Here is a 17,282-nt window from a genome sequence, read left to right on the forward strand (position 1 = left end):
GTATTTTGAGTCACTTCTTGATGTTTCAGTATGAAACAGTACATTTTGCTCCTGCTTCCATTTCCATATATTAAAAAGGAAATCATCTTCAGAAAAGGTAAAGGGGTAATAATGGATTTGAAGTGTCTGAAAATATAAATTCTGGTTGGCGTTTTTTGTTTTGGATTTTGAAAATTTCAAACTTTAAATTTGAAGGAGTGCATGTCTGAAAAGGCTTATGGCTGCACTGACAAACAGACCAATCACAATCAAGCGCTTTCAGCGGCCAATCTGGATAATCTTATCATTTTGTAGTTTTCACATCGCTTATAAACAAATGGTAGTAATATTTTCCATCTGTCATGGTATCTAATGTTGCACACCTAGGAGAACGTTACTTGGGAGATAACACATCATCCACTATATAGGATGATGATATATAGGCCTCTCCTACTGACCAATCAATTCTCTGGACCAGAGGCTGGATGTAGAAGTCAGGACCAGGACAGAGGAGGGCAGGAGTTTTCAGAGACAGACAAAACACTCCAGACGATTCTCTCTTGGCATGAAATATTCATTGTCTTTCACAGCTATCATACTACAACAGAGTGACTGAAGCACTAAAGTCTTGTTCCTTATTTATAAGATATGAAAGTAAGCCTGGGGCTGTCACTTTAAACAGATTTCCCCTGAAGTGATTCAGAGAGGGGCAACAGTACGACACGTCTAACTTTTTTTTTACCGTTTCATTTATCCTTATTTTGGTGCTTTATAAATAACTGGTATTGTCGAGTGTACAGCCGCTGAAAGTAAGAGCCGATTAAGATTTTGCACAAAATACTACAGCCATTTAAGAGTTGCCTGGCAACGACTGAAGATCTCTCTGTCCTAGCTGCTCCGAGACTACCAGAGGGGAGATACCCTTTGACAGCTGGATGATAGGAAGCTTTATGAGCCCTCAAAGAAGGATTTCCTAGCACATATTTAGCATAAAGCCTTGTCCGACTTGGTTGGCAAACCCTTTTCATGCTGTTGAAAGCTAAAATGTTCTCAAACTGGCAAAGTTAAATATGTTCGTGTGACCACAGTGGTCTCAAATGTTTCTTCTTTTCCTGCAGAGACTAATCATTTTGCAGCTGCAGAACCAACCAGACATTTGGGTCAGAATACACTCTTGAATGAATCTTTTGAAACAGTTAATTTACACACAGGAGTGTAAAACTAGAAGGACCCAGCCTCATGATAAAAGGAGAAATGTGACAGTGATTGAGGTGTTTCTCTCCATCCCCTATGGTTTGTCCATCACACAGTCATGTCATACTTTGATTATTGAGATTATTGAACCTTCTTTACACTTTAAAGATCATCTTTTTTTTTTGATCCCCATCCTTTGCCACTGACAGTGCTGCAGCTGAATATGTTTGATGTAGTCCTGCACTGATGTGGGAGCTGTGGTATTATTACACATTACTTACTCTTTTACACCGTCTCTCTTTTTTTGCCAGCTGTCCTTTCAGCGTTTGGCTCTGCAGCTGTGGAGCTTTTAGTCTGGATTATGCATTTGACTTCTTTGGATTTGTCTGATTGTATGGTTTGCACTTTTTTAAAATAAAATATTCTGCTGCCAGGGGACTTGTTCATGTTTGTGACGGGTCATATTCAGTAAACAGAACAGCAACTTTTTTATGAACTAACTGATGTTTTGATCAGGCAACCCCGAGTTAACAGACAGAGACGACACTAAAGTCATGGTGTTACATGAATGTTAAGTTTCGTACAGACCTGTGTGTTCAAAACAAAAACCATCTGCCATCTGTAGAAAAAGATGTGTCTGTGTGTGTGTGTGCGTGTGTGTGTATGTGTGTGTCCCACCATGGCACTGATGGTCTCCTCCCAGTCTGGTCTCTCTCTGGGGTGGATGTAAGCCAGCTCAGGCACAATATCGTCGTCCTCCAGGTGACGTCCAGACCTCAGACCCCTGAAGGGAAAAACACAGAAGAAGAAAAATAATCAATCAGGATGTATATGTGCAACTTTAACAGTGTTGCCAGCAGTTATTGGAAATTAAAAACTAGAAATTATCAGATATTGGTTGCCTAGGACTTGTATTTCTGTTGCCGTGGCATCAAACGGGTATCAATATCGTTGGACTTTTAGTAAAATTGCATCAAAGTTTAAGAATCTGTTATCTTGAGAACCTTAATCTCTTATTTAGTCCAATCTACAGTCCAAAACTCAAAGAGATTATTTACTCCCATTCTTTCTAAAGATCGAATGCCGGGGTGTTTATCTATTTTAAGAAAGTCAAACATGGATTGATTTCATAACAGCTGCTGATATATTTTCTTTTGATTATTAATTTATGATTTCTGCTCGATGTCAAAACAAGTTCACATTTAGAGGGAAACTTGAAATCCAAAGATGAAAGAACGATAAATCTAAATCAATGGAGAAAACAGAAGATCAGAATATTTGTAATACACATTGCAAATATAATGTTTTATGTATTGGAATCCACAGATGAAAGAAAAGCCTGCTATGTGAAAAGGATGATGGAGATTGGGTAATTCTCTGCAAATCATGAATATATGATTTCAACTTATAAATCAGAGCTGCAACAATGAGCTGGTCGCAATATTAATCTGCATAAGCAGTCCTCATTTGAAGCTTCTCAAAAGTGAGGAATTGTTCCCTCTCTCCTAATCATCATCATAAATGAAATAACTTTGTAAGATGAATGTTTCACCTTCAACTTCCTTCAGCTACTTGAGTATTCACTTTTGGACAAAGTTTTAACAAGGAGAGGAGGGGAGAGGAGGAGAGAGGAGAGGAGAGGAGAGGAGACCCACACAGCATGATCCACAAATTGATTAGAGTGCCCCCACACACACACAGTGTACATACGCTCTACACACCACCAAACACACACACACTGAAATCTGAAGGAGGATTTGGACCATGATCCTGGATGCATTACTGATGCTGTACCTACATGAGTCTAATAAGCTATGGAGAACAACAGAGGAAGTAGAAAGAGTAAAAATCTCTGTTTGGCTTCACAAGGACAACATCCAGCAAACTCTCAGACAACATCTCTGCATCAAGATAATTGGACTAAAGGGCCAGGGAGTGAAGATTCAGGGAAGTACAGTTTACTCATCAGCAGTTCTCTGGACTCGCTGCTCTCAGAAACCCTCCTAAACACAGTCTCACTGATTGTGCTCCATCGTTGAGTCAAATTATTATCAGAACAACAATATCAAGTAAGAGTCTATACCAAGAAGTCTTTTAAAAAAAACAGAACTGCTAGATAAAGTTTTCTGATAGCTTCAGGAGGCACGTTTCAGATTGTTGTTTGAAACGTGACCCCTTAAGTACAGGTTTAATTCATTATTAAAAAAAGAAAGAAATGGAATTGCAGACTAGTGGTTGTATACTAGGCATGCATGATGGCAGTCAAATATGTGATTTGTGTTAACACTGTTCAATATTGTGGTAATGTGTGATGTGAAGTGTGGTAAATAAAACAATATTTAAGAGGGAACATTAGCAGTAACTTACAGTTTCTGTGTTCATCTGCTTTTCTTCATGTTTTGTTTGCTTCTCTTGGATTGAAAACATTTGGGGGAAAAGGTAGCCTTTTTTTCACCACTAATTTAGCACCAGTGAATCTAAGTGTAGCTGACAGTAAGCTTTCACTTCTTCTGACTGCATTAAAATGGTTTGAAAGTATGCTACACGCTCCATCCATCATGTTGATGGAGAAAGCACTGCTTTTAAATTCAGACTTTCACAAACCTGTTCATTGTGAACACTTTACATTTATTCTGCAGCTGTAACTTTTACTAACCAGTTGCAGAAACATCCAAACATGACTTTCCCACAAGGAGCACAAGGTTATATTTGTTTACCCTCAATACCTGAAAGAATACATTATCATAAAAACTTTACAGCAGCATTAGTAGGCCTTAAAGTTAGAGGGGAGATGTTCAACACATGAATCCTCTATGGAAGTCACAGGAAAGAATATCAGTTGGTGTAAAACTTGTCTGTGAAATGCAGACTATGAACACCTCTGTAAAGCCTTGCTTGTAACATGTAAGGCACAGAGACAGAATTCTACTCCCGCCCCTGATCTGCCATCGGAGGAAGTAACAGAGGTTTAAATGGGGGGCAAAGTGCTGGCATTGAGTAACTTCAGATGAGACATGGCGGAACAGTGATGTGTTTGTGTGTGCATGTCTGGATGTGTGTCTATGTGAAGCAACAACTCAACGCTGTGCCTCTTCCTCTCCTCTAGCGCTTCAGCCACACTGTAATGTTAATGTGAAATCACACCCCGGATACCAATATTACACCGTGGTTGATGAAATGTGAATGTACAAAGGATCTGCAATCTGTAAAGAGCTCGTTTCTGATTCTGTTTTTTCTTCAGATTCATGTTGTGTGGTCAGAAGAAGCTTTTCAAGACATCCCAGAAGTAAAAGGATGCGAGTAGATTGAAGGGAAATTGTCCTTTAATTACAAAGAAGAGTAGCATTGTTCTCTTCGACAGAGGAAAAAGGTAAATTATAAAAAAAAAATGGCTCCATAATTCTCTGAGGTATCACATTCCTAAGAAGGGACAGAGGTGAGGTCATAGTGACCTTAAATCTGTGACCCACAAAATCAGATTCAGTTAATCTCTGATGACGTTCACAAAAAATGAGAAGAAATTCCCTCCAGACATTCCTAAGATATCACATGTTCTAGATCAAGATGGGATGAATAGTCCAAAAGGCGTTTTCCCAGACAAATGTGATTTATAGTCGAGTTAACCTTTCATTTTTTTAGGGTTTTTTTTTCACTCTGCCATTTTATCTGATGACACATTGTGAATTTGTGAGTATGACTGGATGAATTCTTGAGTTCTGTCCAAAAATGAGTTTTAAAAGAGATCTTTTTATTTTTAACCATCAAACTCTCACACAAGATGTTTTTACAAGAACTGCACAGACAGATAATTAGACAGATAAACACAGAATATATATATATAATCCCTCCAGCCTGATCTATCATCAACAGTGTCGACATACAAAGTCAAAGAGGTATACGATAAACAAGATATAATACCATTATTGTATTGATTACAGACTGAGAAGTGAAATACTGAACTATAGACCTTTAACATGAAATGATTCAGACAGTAAAAACAACAATACACTTAAGGTCTATGGAAAATAAAAAGACACTGTCTCTAACCAATGCACATAACATTACACCAGAGAGTAAAAATGAGACAATACTTCATCTAAATTCATTATATTCCATCAAACTGCACCAAATCCTGAAGAGGGTACAGGTACAGACCACACACATGGACGGATGTGTAAAAATAGACACAGCCTAAATCCCAGTGGAACTTGTTAAAACCAGTGAGGCTGAAAAGAATCGCTGAGTTCTTGAGAAATGGTTCAGACACTTCACAGCTTTAGGACCCAAAAGGTCACAAACATCCCCTTGATTAGAAGAGACTCAGAGAGAGAGAGAGAGAGGTGGAGAAGAGGGGCTGAAACAGGAGGGGGACTGAGAGACATTTATAATCTAACAAACTGATGCTTTTTGGTTAAATTACTAAGAAAAGATTCCTCAAACACTTTCTCCCTGTTGCTTCACCAGTGGCTTTACAGAGGGTGGAGTATGTTTGTTGACCCGTGTTTGAACTCATGAAACTAACACCTTATTCAAGTAGAATTCAGCTTCAGACAGAAACTATTATCTGTTGTTGTAGGAGACCCAAAAATGGACAATAGTTCGCCTATCCAGCTCATCGGCTCACAGAACAAGGAGGTGTCTATTACACAGCATTATGGATGAAAACACATGAAGACCGCTGAGACCACTACGTTTGCACTTTGCACAATTTTAGCCAGATGTTACAACACTCAACACCACAGTAAAAAGAAGCCAGTGATGGATTCAAGCACTAACACCGTGCATGTGAAACGTGTAGATGATGAGTGTTTCTATCATGCCTGCACTTTCTCAACAGTATGTAACATGTCCCCTCTCTCTCTCTGTCTCTCTCTGGCACCATGTGATTAAAACCTCCGACATGCTAAAAGAACACAATAAGGCAGATACTACCTCAGCCTTATTTTAACTCTTATTTTGGTCTGGAAACAAACCTGGACAAATCTAAACCATATTAAATAAATGACTCTTCTTTTAAACAAAGGAAATGCATCAACACTCACTATATGAACATATACTCTTTGAGAATGAGCCCTGGAGAAATAGGACATGCATTCACACCATTATACCATTCAGATGAAACCTAAACCTGCTGTCAGCTTCTCTTATAGCTAATCAATGTTGGTTGACAAGATGCCAAAGGAAGACAAAACAGAGCAAGAGAAATGTGGTTTATAAAGATGTTGTAGCAAAAAAAGAGCAGCACTTCTGCTGTTTGGAAAGAGTTTGGATTCAACCCAGGAACCGTGTAACACAAGAGAATCAGTAGAAAGATTCAAACTTTAAGTTATAGTTGATATTCACACAATCTCACATCAAATCCTCTTTCCAATACTGAACAATGCTATCACACATTGAAGATTTTCCTCATCTCATATATCCAACTTATTACTCCACCACATGTGCCAACAAATCAATGCTCAGACCAGAATCACTTTTCACAGTTACTTTAAGTGTAAGAAATGTCCCCTGTTCTATGGTTAAAAGATGAGTAATAACTTTTGAGGAGGTTTCCAGGATGACTGAGCCTCTGACCGACATCCTGCTGCCACAATGACTCTAATAACACGCTCTAAGCACCACTTACCATGGAGGTTATGAGAACTACTGACACAGTGTGAAGTACTTTCAGACTCCACAAAAGGCCAAGCTTCAACGATGCATTTCAAAACTCTCCAAGTATTACCTTCTCTGTTCACGAGAGCCGCTCACTCCCAGCATTCCTGTGTGAGGAGGCATGTCAGGAGAAAGGAACTGCTCCTTCCTGCACCTGCTCCAAACACTCATTATAGCAGCAGAAAACCTCACTCTATCGTTGTGTGAAGCAGCACTCTCTTGCCTGCTCTCCACCTACATTCTCCTCTGCTGGAGAACCAAATAGAAGAAACTGACGGAGGAGGAGGAGGAGGAGGTGGAGGAGGACTTCCCTCAGACTCCCCCGGCCTGCTGAGTCAAACGTTTCTCTCTCTAACTCTGCATGAAACAAGAGAAAGACTCTTCCATCTGAAACACACGTTTTATTCAACATTTGAAATCTGCTCTGAATTTAGTTTATAACAGAAACAGAAGCTCCAGGATGTTCAGAAAATGAAAGTCAGGAATCTTTCTTCAAATAACTTCAGCCATCACACATCGTGTTGTCAGACTGCCTCCCCACTGAACGCCTGACTCAACATCTGCTCCGCCTCAAACAGACATCATGTGGATATGATGCACTGATATGTCAGCACAGTTAACCACATGACATTACTCCCTTAAACACCAACAGGTTTGTGAAGCCATAGAAAGTAGAAAGCAGCAGAGTTACAGAATCTCTGTTTCAAAATGCTTTGAGGTCATCAGAAGTAGTTTGTTCACTCTGAATGGAAAATACAAATGTTTATCTGCTCAAAGCAAAGCAGGATGTATGATAGTCACGATGAATTGAAGCTTTTTAAAGAAAACCCTGTGCACAGGTTAGTTCAGGATATCCACTTTTTCAACACAACACAATAAAAAGCACAAATGTAGCAAAACTATTTCCAGCTTTCTACAGTCATCCAGCTTACTTCTAGCTTTCATTCATGTCCTTTTTATGCAAACTAAGTCTACCCTTAAGTTTTCCCTGACTATTATTAAAACAGCTGGGTAATACAGATGCAGACTTGCTGGTTTGTCGTTTGTCTGGCAAACTGAGGGGCGTCCAAAACAGCCTTCTCTGGTCAAAACAAAATCAAACTATTCCTCACTAGAATAGAAACTTGTGAGGACATACTGGCTGCTGCATTGTTGTCAGAGAAGCCATCACTTCAACATAGAATGTTTCCTTAATGTCTAGTAAGATCACGTTATGACTTTATTCAGTCAATTTTTCACATATTGGTCCTTTAACTTTAAATCATTTCCTCTCTGTCCAATGGAAAAAAACTAACAGTCTTGTTTGTTTGGGTGGTGGAGAGAGAAGTTGGATAGCAGGACCTAAATCAGACCGTGATGGAGCAGATTTGAGCGTGATCAGAAACTGCTTTTTATATGAATGTTGACAAAAACAGTGGTCAATGCAATCAGCCTTAAGACAACAATGTAGATCATCAATTACCACTTTTTATCTAGTTCCAGCCATTGGGAAACAACTTTTTTTTAATAAGTTTTATTTGTAGCATGAATCAAATAACTAGAGATACAGTGGATTGTTGAGGATCTTCACCTTTGGAAATAGCCGGACAGGTTGACTCCTGACAGATGTGGAAGTGTTATTGATCTCGTCTATCTGTCAGCAGGAAAGCAAACTTATATTGAGAATGTTTCATTCTATATTTTGTATGTCATTGGGTTTGTTACACAGAGTTCTTCTACCCTCAAATGATACGTTTAATTGTCCCAGTAGGAAAATGTATTTTTGACTCCAGTGCTTTCACACATTTAACAGCCTTTACAAAACCATAAAAACATCAATCAACAATCCACAGTTAAACATAGAAGAGCCTATCTATGACAACCCATATTGCATAAGCTTCACATAATACTCAACATAAACCTCTGTACTGAATGGTGGCTTTTAGAAGTATTCATGCTAAATATGAACATAATTTTACATTTAACATCAACTGGACTATTCCACGTATTTCTGACATATTGATTCAACTAAAAGCTGAATGTCAGCAGAGCTTCTGAAGTCCTTCCAATCACTAGGCAGGTTAATCATGCGGTCATACTGTTTGTATTTGTGTTATTGGAGACGGGTCGTGATCGACAGCCTCAGATAAACAGAAAGTCAAGGATTGTAGTTTCTAGTAAGAAATTAAAATGTTATTTTCTCCGTTCAAAACTGTAAAAGACAGAAACGCCAGGAGCTTTTATTTGCAACTGACAATCATTTTTAAACCAAATAAACAGCAGAGATCTTTTTTATGAAGCGAGAAATGAAGAAAGCAGCCAAACACAGGCCACACGTTGTGCCAGTTTGGGTGGCTGTGATGAATGTTTATAAAGCAACTCTTAAGAGGATTGCATGTTTCTGTCCTGGACCGAACACACACGGACACATGCCAGTTTTAGAACTGCCAATAATACCCTCCAGAGAACATGACGGCTCTGGACGGAGGAAACTGAGAGCTAATGAATGGAGAGTGAAGACTGAGACGCCTCCAGTTAGACTGTAATGGTTTCACATATTTCTTCATGACAATTACTTTTCTACAAGGGCTGAACTTCAACGACTGCAGAATGAATGTCTCATCAATTTCACATGTGATTCTTCAAAACTTTAAAATCTGCAATAAATACGTTACATCAAGTCTTTTAAATTCAGAGTTTAATGTTTCTTGTTTTTCCCTTTTTGTGAGATGAAACTACGAGCTGCAATAATGTCAAACAACTTGATATTGTTTTGACAGTTTCATATTAACAGCTCGTCATATAGGGATTGGTTTATTTGTTGATATTTCAATCCTTGTTTGTAGTCATTATCTGTTCAGTTCTTTATTGACACTCTTATATGCTCTTTTTATTAGATACAATTCAGCTATAAATCTGTGTTCAGAGATTTATTTCCACTAAATCGTTGCCAACTTATCTAAGGATATTAACTCTACTAGAATTAATGAATTGGGGTGCTGGATAGCCTGACTGGCTGGCTGGGTCAGAAAAACAGGGTCAGAAACAGAAAGTACCATGGAGTTCATCAACAACAAACAACTTTACCAGTGCATAACTGCTCAGAAAGATACCTGTAAGATACTTTCCTGAAATGTCTCACCCACCTGTAAATCTGAGAGTGAGCAGGTATTACAGTCGCAGTAATTCATGACTCATCTCAGTTCTTCTGAGGACAGTTCATTGTATCCTGCCCTGAGTTTCTTATAGACAGAGATTTCTATTGTGGACACTGAACACATTTCAGCCTTGGAAAGCTACAAGCAGCAGAAAAAACAGGAAGTTATTAGTAGTCAGAGCACGAGATTTCAACCTTCTGCAAGTTCTGGATCTGGTCCACCGGCTGAAAGTCTCTCCAGTCAGCAGCAGTTTAGCTGCGGCCACACTGAGGCACTTTATCTGTGCTGCATACGGCAGAGCAGGCAAAACACGAGTCAACTGTCTGTTTCCGTTTCTATTAGGCTCTGCCATCCAGATAATTACATCTGTAACTTAGATTGGTGTTCTCCTGAAAGGGTAAACTGTTCTGGAGCTATTTGATCTGCACGCTGTAGTGTAAACGTTGTATTTCAAATCAGCTCTGTCAGGGACACATGCTGTAAATATGCCTCCATTTCTCTCAACATATTACTCTGGTGTTGAAACTCATTTACAGAAATGACTGAACACGTGCATGGTCGCTGGGTTTGATGGTTATTTTCCCCTCAGCATAAGTCAGGCATGGATTTAATGGACAGCTGAGTTAGTGACCGTCCATTGAGTAGCATCACTGCTGTTGTGCAGCATCAGTTACAAGACAAACAAAATGTTGAAGAACATTTGACCTCCAGCTGCTCTCCTTTATCATCAACTTCTGCTTCATCATCATTTCAAAAGTTTATCTTTATCTTGAGAAAGAATCATTTAATCTTAACTAATGAGCTACAGCTTCGACTGCAGTATGAGTTATTGTGATAACAGTCATTTGGATCATCTCAGTCACACGTTGACATTTTCACTCACTTAAGGATCTTTAGGTTACAACAAGCTGCACTTTAATCTACGCAGGTAAAATAAGAGAAAACTGTTAAAATCCCTAAGTAACAAGGTGCTGGTGGCCTCTCTCTCTCTCTCTCTCTCTCTCTCTCTCTCTCTCTCTCTCTCTCTCTCTCTCTCTCTCTCTCTCTCTCTCTCTCTCTCTCTCTCTCTCTCTCTCTCTCTCTCTCTCTCTCTCTCTCTCTCACTCTCACTCTCACTCTCACTCTCACTCTCTCTCACTCTCACTCACTCACTCACTCACTCACTCACTCACTCACTGGACAGAATGTAATTCCTAGAACATATCGACTGACATCTCACCAGGTTTTTGCTTATGATTATTCTCTTTAAAATATATCTACATATGATGTTTTCTCTGAATCTCCTCTCAAGTTGCTATTGGATTGTAAATATGGCCGGTATATGGACAAGAAAGACTTCTTAGAGAATTCTTAGTTATCTTTATATCACCAGATGCTCTGAAAATGTGCTGTTGCAAAATGTCTTCAGACTTGGGATCTTGCCGTTTCGTCAACTAAATTATTTAAACATCTTCACCCTCGCTATAAGGCCCCAGAATGAGTTGCTTAAACGATTGTTAATGTTTTTATGGATGAAGGCCCACAATGCTGATCAAAAGTTGTGTCTAAGATGTAACGCAGCCCCCCGCTCCTATCCAGGACTATAGCTCTGATTAATGTACCTGCTCTGCTTGCTCCATTACCTGGATATATACCAGCACAGGGTGGCATCTATTAGGAGCAATGCAGGTAAAAACTCAACCAGAGCAATGCAGAGCCACATTCAGCACAGACATGTGGACTTTAACCTGCGAGAAGGCTGAAGGTTGGTGGTGCTAGCACTGCTAACGTTGGCCACGCTCAGTAAAGCGATATGACATTGATGACCTGTGCACAATATGAGTCTTTCCTTTAGGCTAGTCAACTCGTATGAATTTACATTTATGTTTAATTGACTGGGAAATAAGTCACTAGGAACATCCGTACATTCGCATATGGGTTCCAAGATCGACATAAAGTAAAAGGAAAACACAATATGCTGCTGATGTATCTACCATAGTCAATGTGTACATGCTGATGGAATGCTACATCCCTCACAGTACTGATCTGCTGTGTGCTCTTCTGTCTGACTGGATTAGAGAACCACAAAACTAAAAAGCTTGTAAACATTTTCATTCTTTTTCTCTGTGTCGCCTCAAGTTCCAAATCCAGCCCTCCTCGGTTCTGGCTTGCTGATCCTGTGATCCAACCCTCCCCTGTCTGTCCACCAGGATTCACTGGAAAAGTTTTAGAAAGCGCTCACCCAATCTCCCAACCAAGCACCGGCCCTGTTGTCTTCGATACAGACAATCTGCAGAACTGTGCAAAACAGTGAACACACACTGGTCCTTGTATACACACACTACAGTACATGACTTCATCTGCAAGTCATTTTAGCAGAAATTTCCCCATTTTGTGTTCTCCCTCACATCTTCATCTCTTCACTCACTCACTCTCAGTAGTAATGTTGGACCGCTGTCTAATGTATGCTAAGCTGCTGCTGCCATGGTAACCCCGGTGCAGGATTTAGACCTCGTTCAGGAGTGGAGGGGCAGGTGGGGGGGGGGGGGGGGACTGAGCTGCCTTTACTGTAATCCCCCCCTCTTCAAAAAACCCTCCAAAAACAACAAAATACAACAGTGCACATTTGCAAAAACCGAGAGACAGATATCGCTACAGAAACACACACACACACTCTCTAATCCAGCAATGGGAATAAACGCACACCATGCAGCCTGCGCTATAATGCAGAGGAGAGCAGCTGCTACCTACCTGTCCTGATGATGCAGGAACAGTTGTGTGTGTGTAGATGTAGTGTGTATTATCTTGGAGTCGGGCTGTGAGCGGTGACTAACAGATATAGTGAGGGAATGACAGCGGAGTGAGTCACAGCCTTAATTTCCATCTCTGATTGTACAATGTGTCAAAGGAGATCCCCGGGTTGCAGATTAGTTCTCCCTCGCTACAGAGAGAGAGTAACGACTGTAATGTGGAGGAGACGAGTGATATCCCAGCAGCAACTGACAACAAAGATCCACGTCCGCTGGTCGTGTTATCACCTGCACGTGTCACTGCCATGTTTGTCCTAAAACATGAAGCATGTGTGTGTGTGTGTGTGTGTGTGTCTTAGTGAATGTGTGTGTGTGTGTGTGTGTGTGTGTGTGTGTGTGTGATGACAGTGCACGGGCATGTGGGCGTACAGCTGGAGCGATGACGTAACGAGCTGAAAGCGGACACACTCGGCCTCTCGCTGGAGCCGGTGGTCGTCTGAGAAATCTGAATGAGGGGTTTCCAGCAGCAGGCGCCGGCTAGCGATGGCTGTCACCCAGTTGCTATGGGAGTTGTGGGTGTGGGTTTAAATAGGGGGTGGGGTGGTGACTGTGCAAACTCATCCTATCGGCTCAGCTACAGCATCGTCTACCGATGACTCCCCCCACCCCCCTCCTCCCCCTGCATGCGCATACCCTGGTGTCATTTCTCCTTGAGGCATAGAGGAAGGCAAGTAACAACACACTTCTATCTCCAACACACACTCCAGCACACGTACACACACAATCCAGATTCTGCAACTGCCAGAGGAGAATCTGGATTCACACAAGCAGAGTGTGTAAAAAGATAGTCACTCACACACACACACACACACACACACACAGACACAGACACACTCACTCACACACACACTCCCTCCCTATGCCCCCCACTCTGACTATAAACAAACTAGCATGCTCACTAAACCCTAAGGTGTGGTCTCTCTCTCCATCCTCACACACACACTTCCTGCACTCTTCCTCACTCTCGTTCGTCCTGAGTGTGTGCAGCCGCCTCGCTCAGAGCTCTCTTACCTGTCCAAGATGTCATGACTGGACGTGGCTGTGGCTCCCAGCAGTCCTAGCGCTGTACTCCCCACCGCTGCGGCAGCCCCGCTGCCTGCCTCCATGATACTGACTCACTGCAACGAGCAGCCTGCCAGAGAAGCCCAGAGAGGGAGGGAGGGAGGGAGAGCGAGGGAGGAGGAAGATGTGAAGTGGTAGATCAGGAGGGAGAGAGACAAATGAGATAAAAGAAATCACATGTGGAGGCAGGGTGAGGATGACGAGGGAGAAAAGGAGAGGGAGAGAGGAATTTGAGGAGGGAGAGGAGCAGGAAGAGAGGGGGAGAGAGAGAGCAGAGGAGAGGGAGAGAAATATTAATTGATTGTGTGTGTAGTGAGTAGATGTAATAAGTCAGGCTGATGGAGCTGTGTGAAGCATGATTTAACTTCACATGGAGATTCTCACACACACACACACACACACACACACACACACACACACACACACACACACACACACACACACACACACACACACACACACACACACACACACACACACACACACACACACACACACACACACACACACACACACACACACACACACACACACACACACACACACACACACACACACACACACACACACACACACACACACACACACACACACACACACACACACACACACACACACACACACACACACACACACACACACACACACACACACACACACACACACACACACACACACACACACACACACACACACACACACACACACACACACACACACACACACAGAATTAAACAGTCAAACAGCATCAGTCGTCCTGCTGTGTTTCTATGAATCAACATCTCACCTACATCAGTGCAGTATTATAACTGACAGCATAAATAGTAATTAAAACAGGCGACAATGGTTGAAAGACTGTGACTGGGAGTGATCATGTCTCTATTAATTGTTCACACATTAGTATCATCACCTCTTTTTGACACACAGATTACTTACTTAAAACTCACTTCTCCACTCTCTTACTGCTGATTATTCTTCAGAAATGTGTTATTATACGACCAGGTTTCTACCAACTAGACAGTTAACTTGGCACACTTTCTTGTCCTCTTATTTATCATCATAATATCCACACAGTGTGTGTGATATTACCTGTAGTTGTAAACACTTATTAACTGTGATTAAGGTCAGTTTGAGGTTATCATAAGTGATCTCCTGTCCACTGAATCATCAGTGTCTCTATAATCAGCAGTGGACGCCCTCTTGAGTGTCACTGCTTTAACACGAGCCACCACATGACAACATCCCAGTGAAATCCTAATGTGACGTTATCAGCAGACCAAAATAGACGACAGGAACAGCAGGAATGACCCAATAAAAGAGCAAGGAGAGAAAAGTCCACACAGCCTGCTTTCTGTGGCAGTCAATGGCTGCACTCTAATCCCAGGAGGATGACGCCAGGAGGAGAGAGGTGGAGGGGAGGTGGGAGGTGGGAGGTGTGTGGGGGGAGGGGGGGGCAGCAGGAGGAGAGAGAGCGTGGGAGGAGAGGATCCTCACAGGCCACACTGGAGCAGCTGCTCCTACATCTGACGGAGGCTTGCGTAGCATATATAAAGCATATGTAATCCCCAGAGATCTCAGTATTGTACATGTTGTTTTATTCAAATTATTTAAGGATTCAAACTTCATCGGGCAGAGAGACTCACAAGGAGAACCTGCCTTGGTGCTAAATCAGGTAACATCAGTTTGGATGTCGTTTCATTTACTTCAAACTTGATTTCAGACCCATAGGTCCAGATCATCATCATCATCATCGTCAAACAGCAGACAGCAAAGAGACATTTGCACCAGTGTTTCCAGAAACACGAGGAATACCCTGTGTCGCATATGAACTAATGCAGGTGAAAGATATGATCATAAAGTTACATCTCAGACTGTAGGATTATGGGTAAATCCTGTTCTTGTCACATGGCTCCTAAATATCTTACTTTAGGATCACATGTACTGTAACAGGAGAAAATGCTAAAGTCACTTTTTAGTCATTTTTATGAACTTTTTCTTTAATCCGTTGTGATTCAGGGATCAGAGCTCTAAAAATAAACCGACTGTATAATCATGAGTGATTAAGCCTCCCTTAAGAGCAGAAAGTAACGTGTCACCTTGTTTCGACCTGAGATCACCTGTGGCGTAAAATTATCCACAGACTGAAACATTATCAGCCTCTGCACCTCTGCACATACTTAGTGGTTCATTATGGAGCTGAGGCGTTCAAACCAGCACAGTGTGGAGTAGATAACTGTGGTAATGATATCGACAGCTAGGAACTAGTGAGTGGAGAAGCAGGGACACCGGGAGTTGAGGTTGTCAAATGTATGATAATTAAATACTGACGTGATTTAAGGTGCTATGGGACAATGATACCTAGAATACAATTAAAAAACCATAAAAAGTGGGCGGCCCAGGTTCGCATCCCACCTGTGGCTCTGTCATTCCCCACTCTCGCTCTGTTCCTGATTTCAGACTATCTACTGTCCTGTCTCTCCATTAAAGGCACAAAATAAATCTTAATACATATATATATATATATATATAAAAATTGTAAATTTGAGAAAAATACAAATTGTAATACTGTTTTTTTAAACCAGCAGAGGGCACTTTCTGCTTTTGGCTTCTTTTGTTTGATTTCAGTAGCTGATGAGTACACAACGACAATTAAGACTGTGCAGGAGTTTGCTTGCAATTTTTATTAATAAAAAACAACATATTACTAAATATTGGGTGCCAAAGTCTTCTGTTTTTGTTTCCGTGGTAACAGGTAGGGATTTTGTTTGAATATGAGTAGTATTGTATCGAAGTTTAAAACTCTGGTATGGTGAGAACCCTACAGTGAGTAATGGACACAGACACAGGCTACATGTTGAGATTCATGTCATGTCCTCCTCTTGTGCTCCTCCTCAATCACACAGGAAGGACATGAGACCAATCACCTCACTTTAACTGTCAGCACCTGCATGCATACAGTGTGGGCACTAAAACACACATCTGTTTGTCTTATTGTGTTTAGAGAGTGTGTGTTGTGTGTTTAGAAGAGGAAGTGAGTTTGTGTATGCCATGCTGGCAGGCAGGCGGAGCAGGGCAGACTGAGCTTCACAAATACCTGATGCAGCAGAAAACACATAAAATGGCCGACCTTGAGCGAGGACAGAGCCTCAGCTCCGAGGAGATTAAAAATCAAGAATGAATAGATTCTACACAGTTAATATCCTTCTATCTAATCAGGATAGCAGAGTAGCTGATAATAGAAGTATTCTCAAAGATCATGCTTTAACACAGGCTCCTCTCGTCCAACTTTATGAGTTCATTAAAAACTTAACATGCAGACATTAGACTTATACATGTGCATTTAACGGTGGAATATGTAGAATGTTTACACCAAAATATATAAATAAACTAAAATTTGTCAAAACCTATGCTCTTTTTGTTGTTGTTGAGTTCTTACATTACCATTAACAGTTATCAAAGCCAGAGA

At 41.1% G+C, this 17,282-nt stretch overlaps 1 protein-coding gene across 3 annotated transcripts in view; it reads right to left on the bottom strand.

The window, feature by feature from the left end:
* arhgap32b (Rho GTPase activating protein 32b) overlaps positions 1-14,122 on the bottom strand; it is a 90,855-nt gene extending 76,733 nt beyond the window's left edge. For 2 of the 3 annotated variants that reach the window (XM_061056012.1, XM_061056011.1), the window contains exons 1-2: positions 13,766-14,121; positions 1,852-1,957 (exon numbers count right to left, since the gene is read on the bottom strand). In XM_061056012.1, the coding sequence (XP_060911995.1) occupies positions 1,852-1,957; positions 13,766-13,860 (201 nt within the window). In that variant the 5' untranslated portion in view covers positions 13,861-14,121. Of the gene's footprint in view, positions 1-1,851; positions 1,958-13,765 lie in introns of all 3 variants that reach the window. The other variant, XM_061056010.1, reaches the window with a different exon arrangement.
* Between the last annotated feature and the right edge of the window lie 3,160 nt (positions 14,123-17,282).

This window comes from Labrus mixtus, chromosome 14 (genome assembly GCF_963584025.1).
Source record: "Labrus mixtus chromosome 14, fLabMix1.1, whole genome shotgun sequence".
NCBI lineage: Eukaryota > Metazoa > Chordata > Actinopteri > Labriformes > Labridae > Labrus > Labrus mixtus.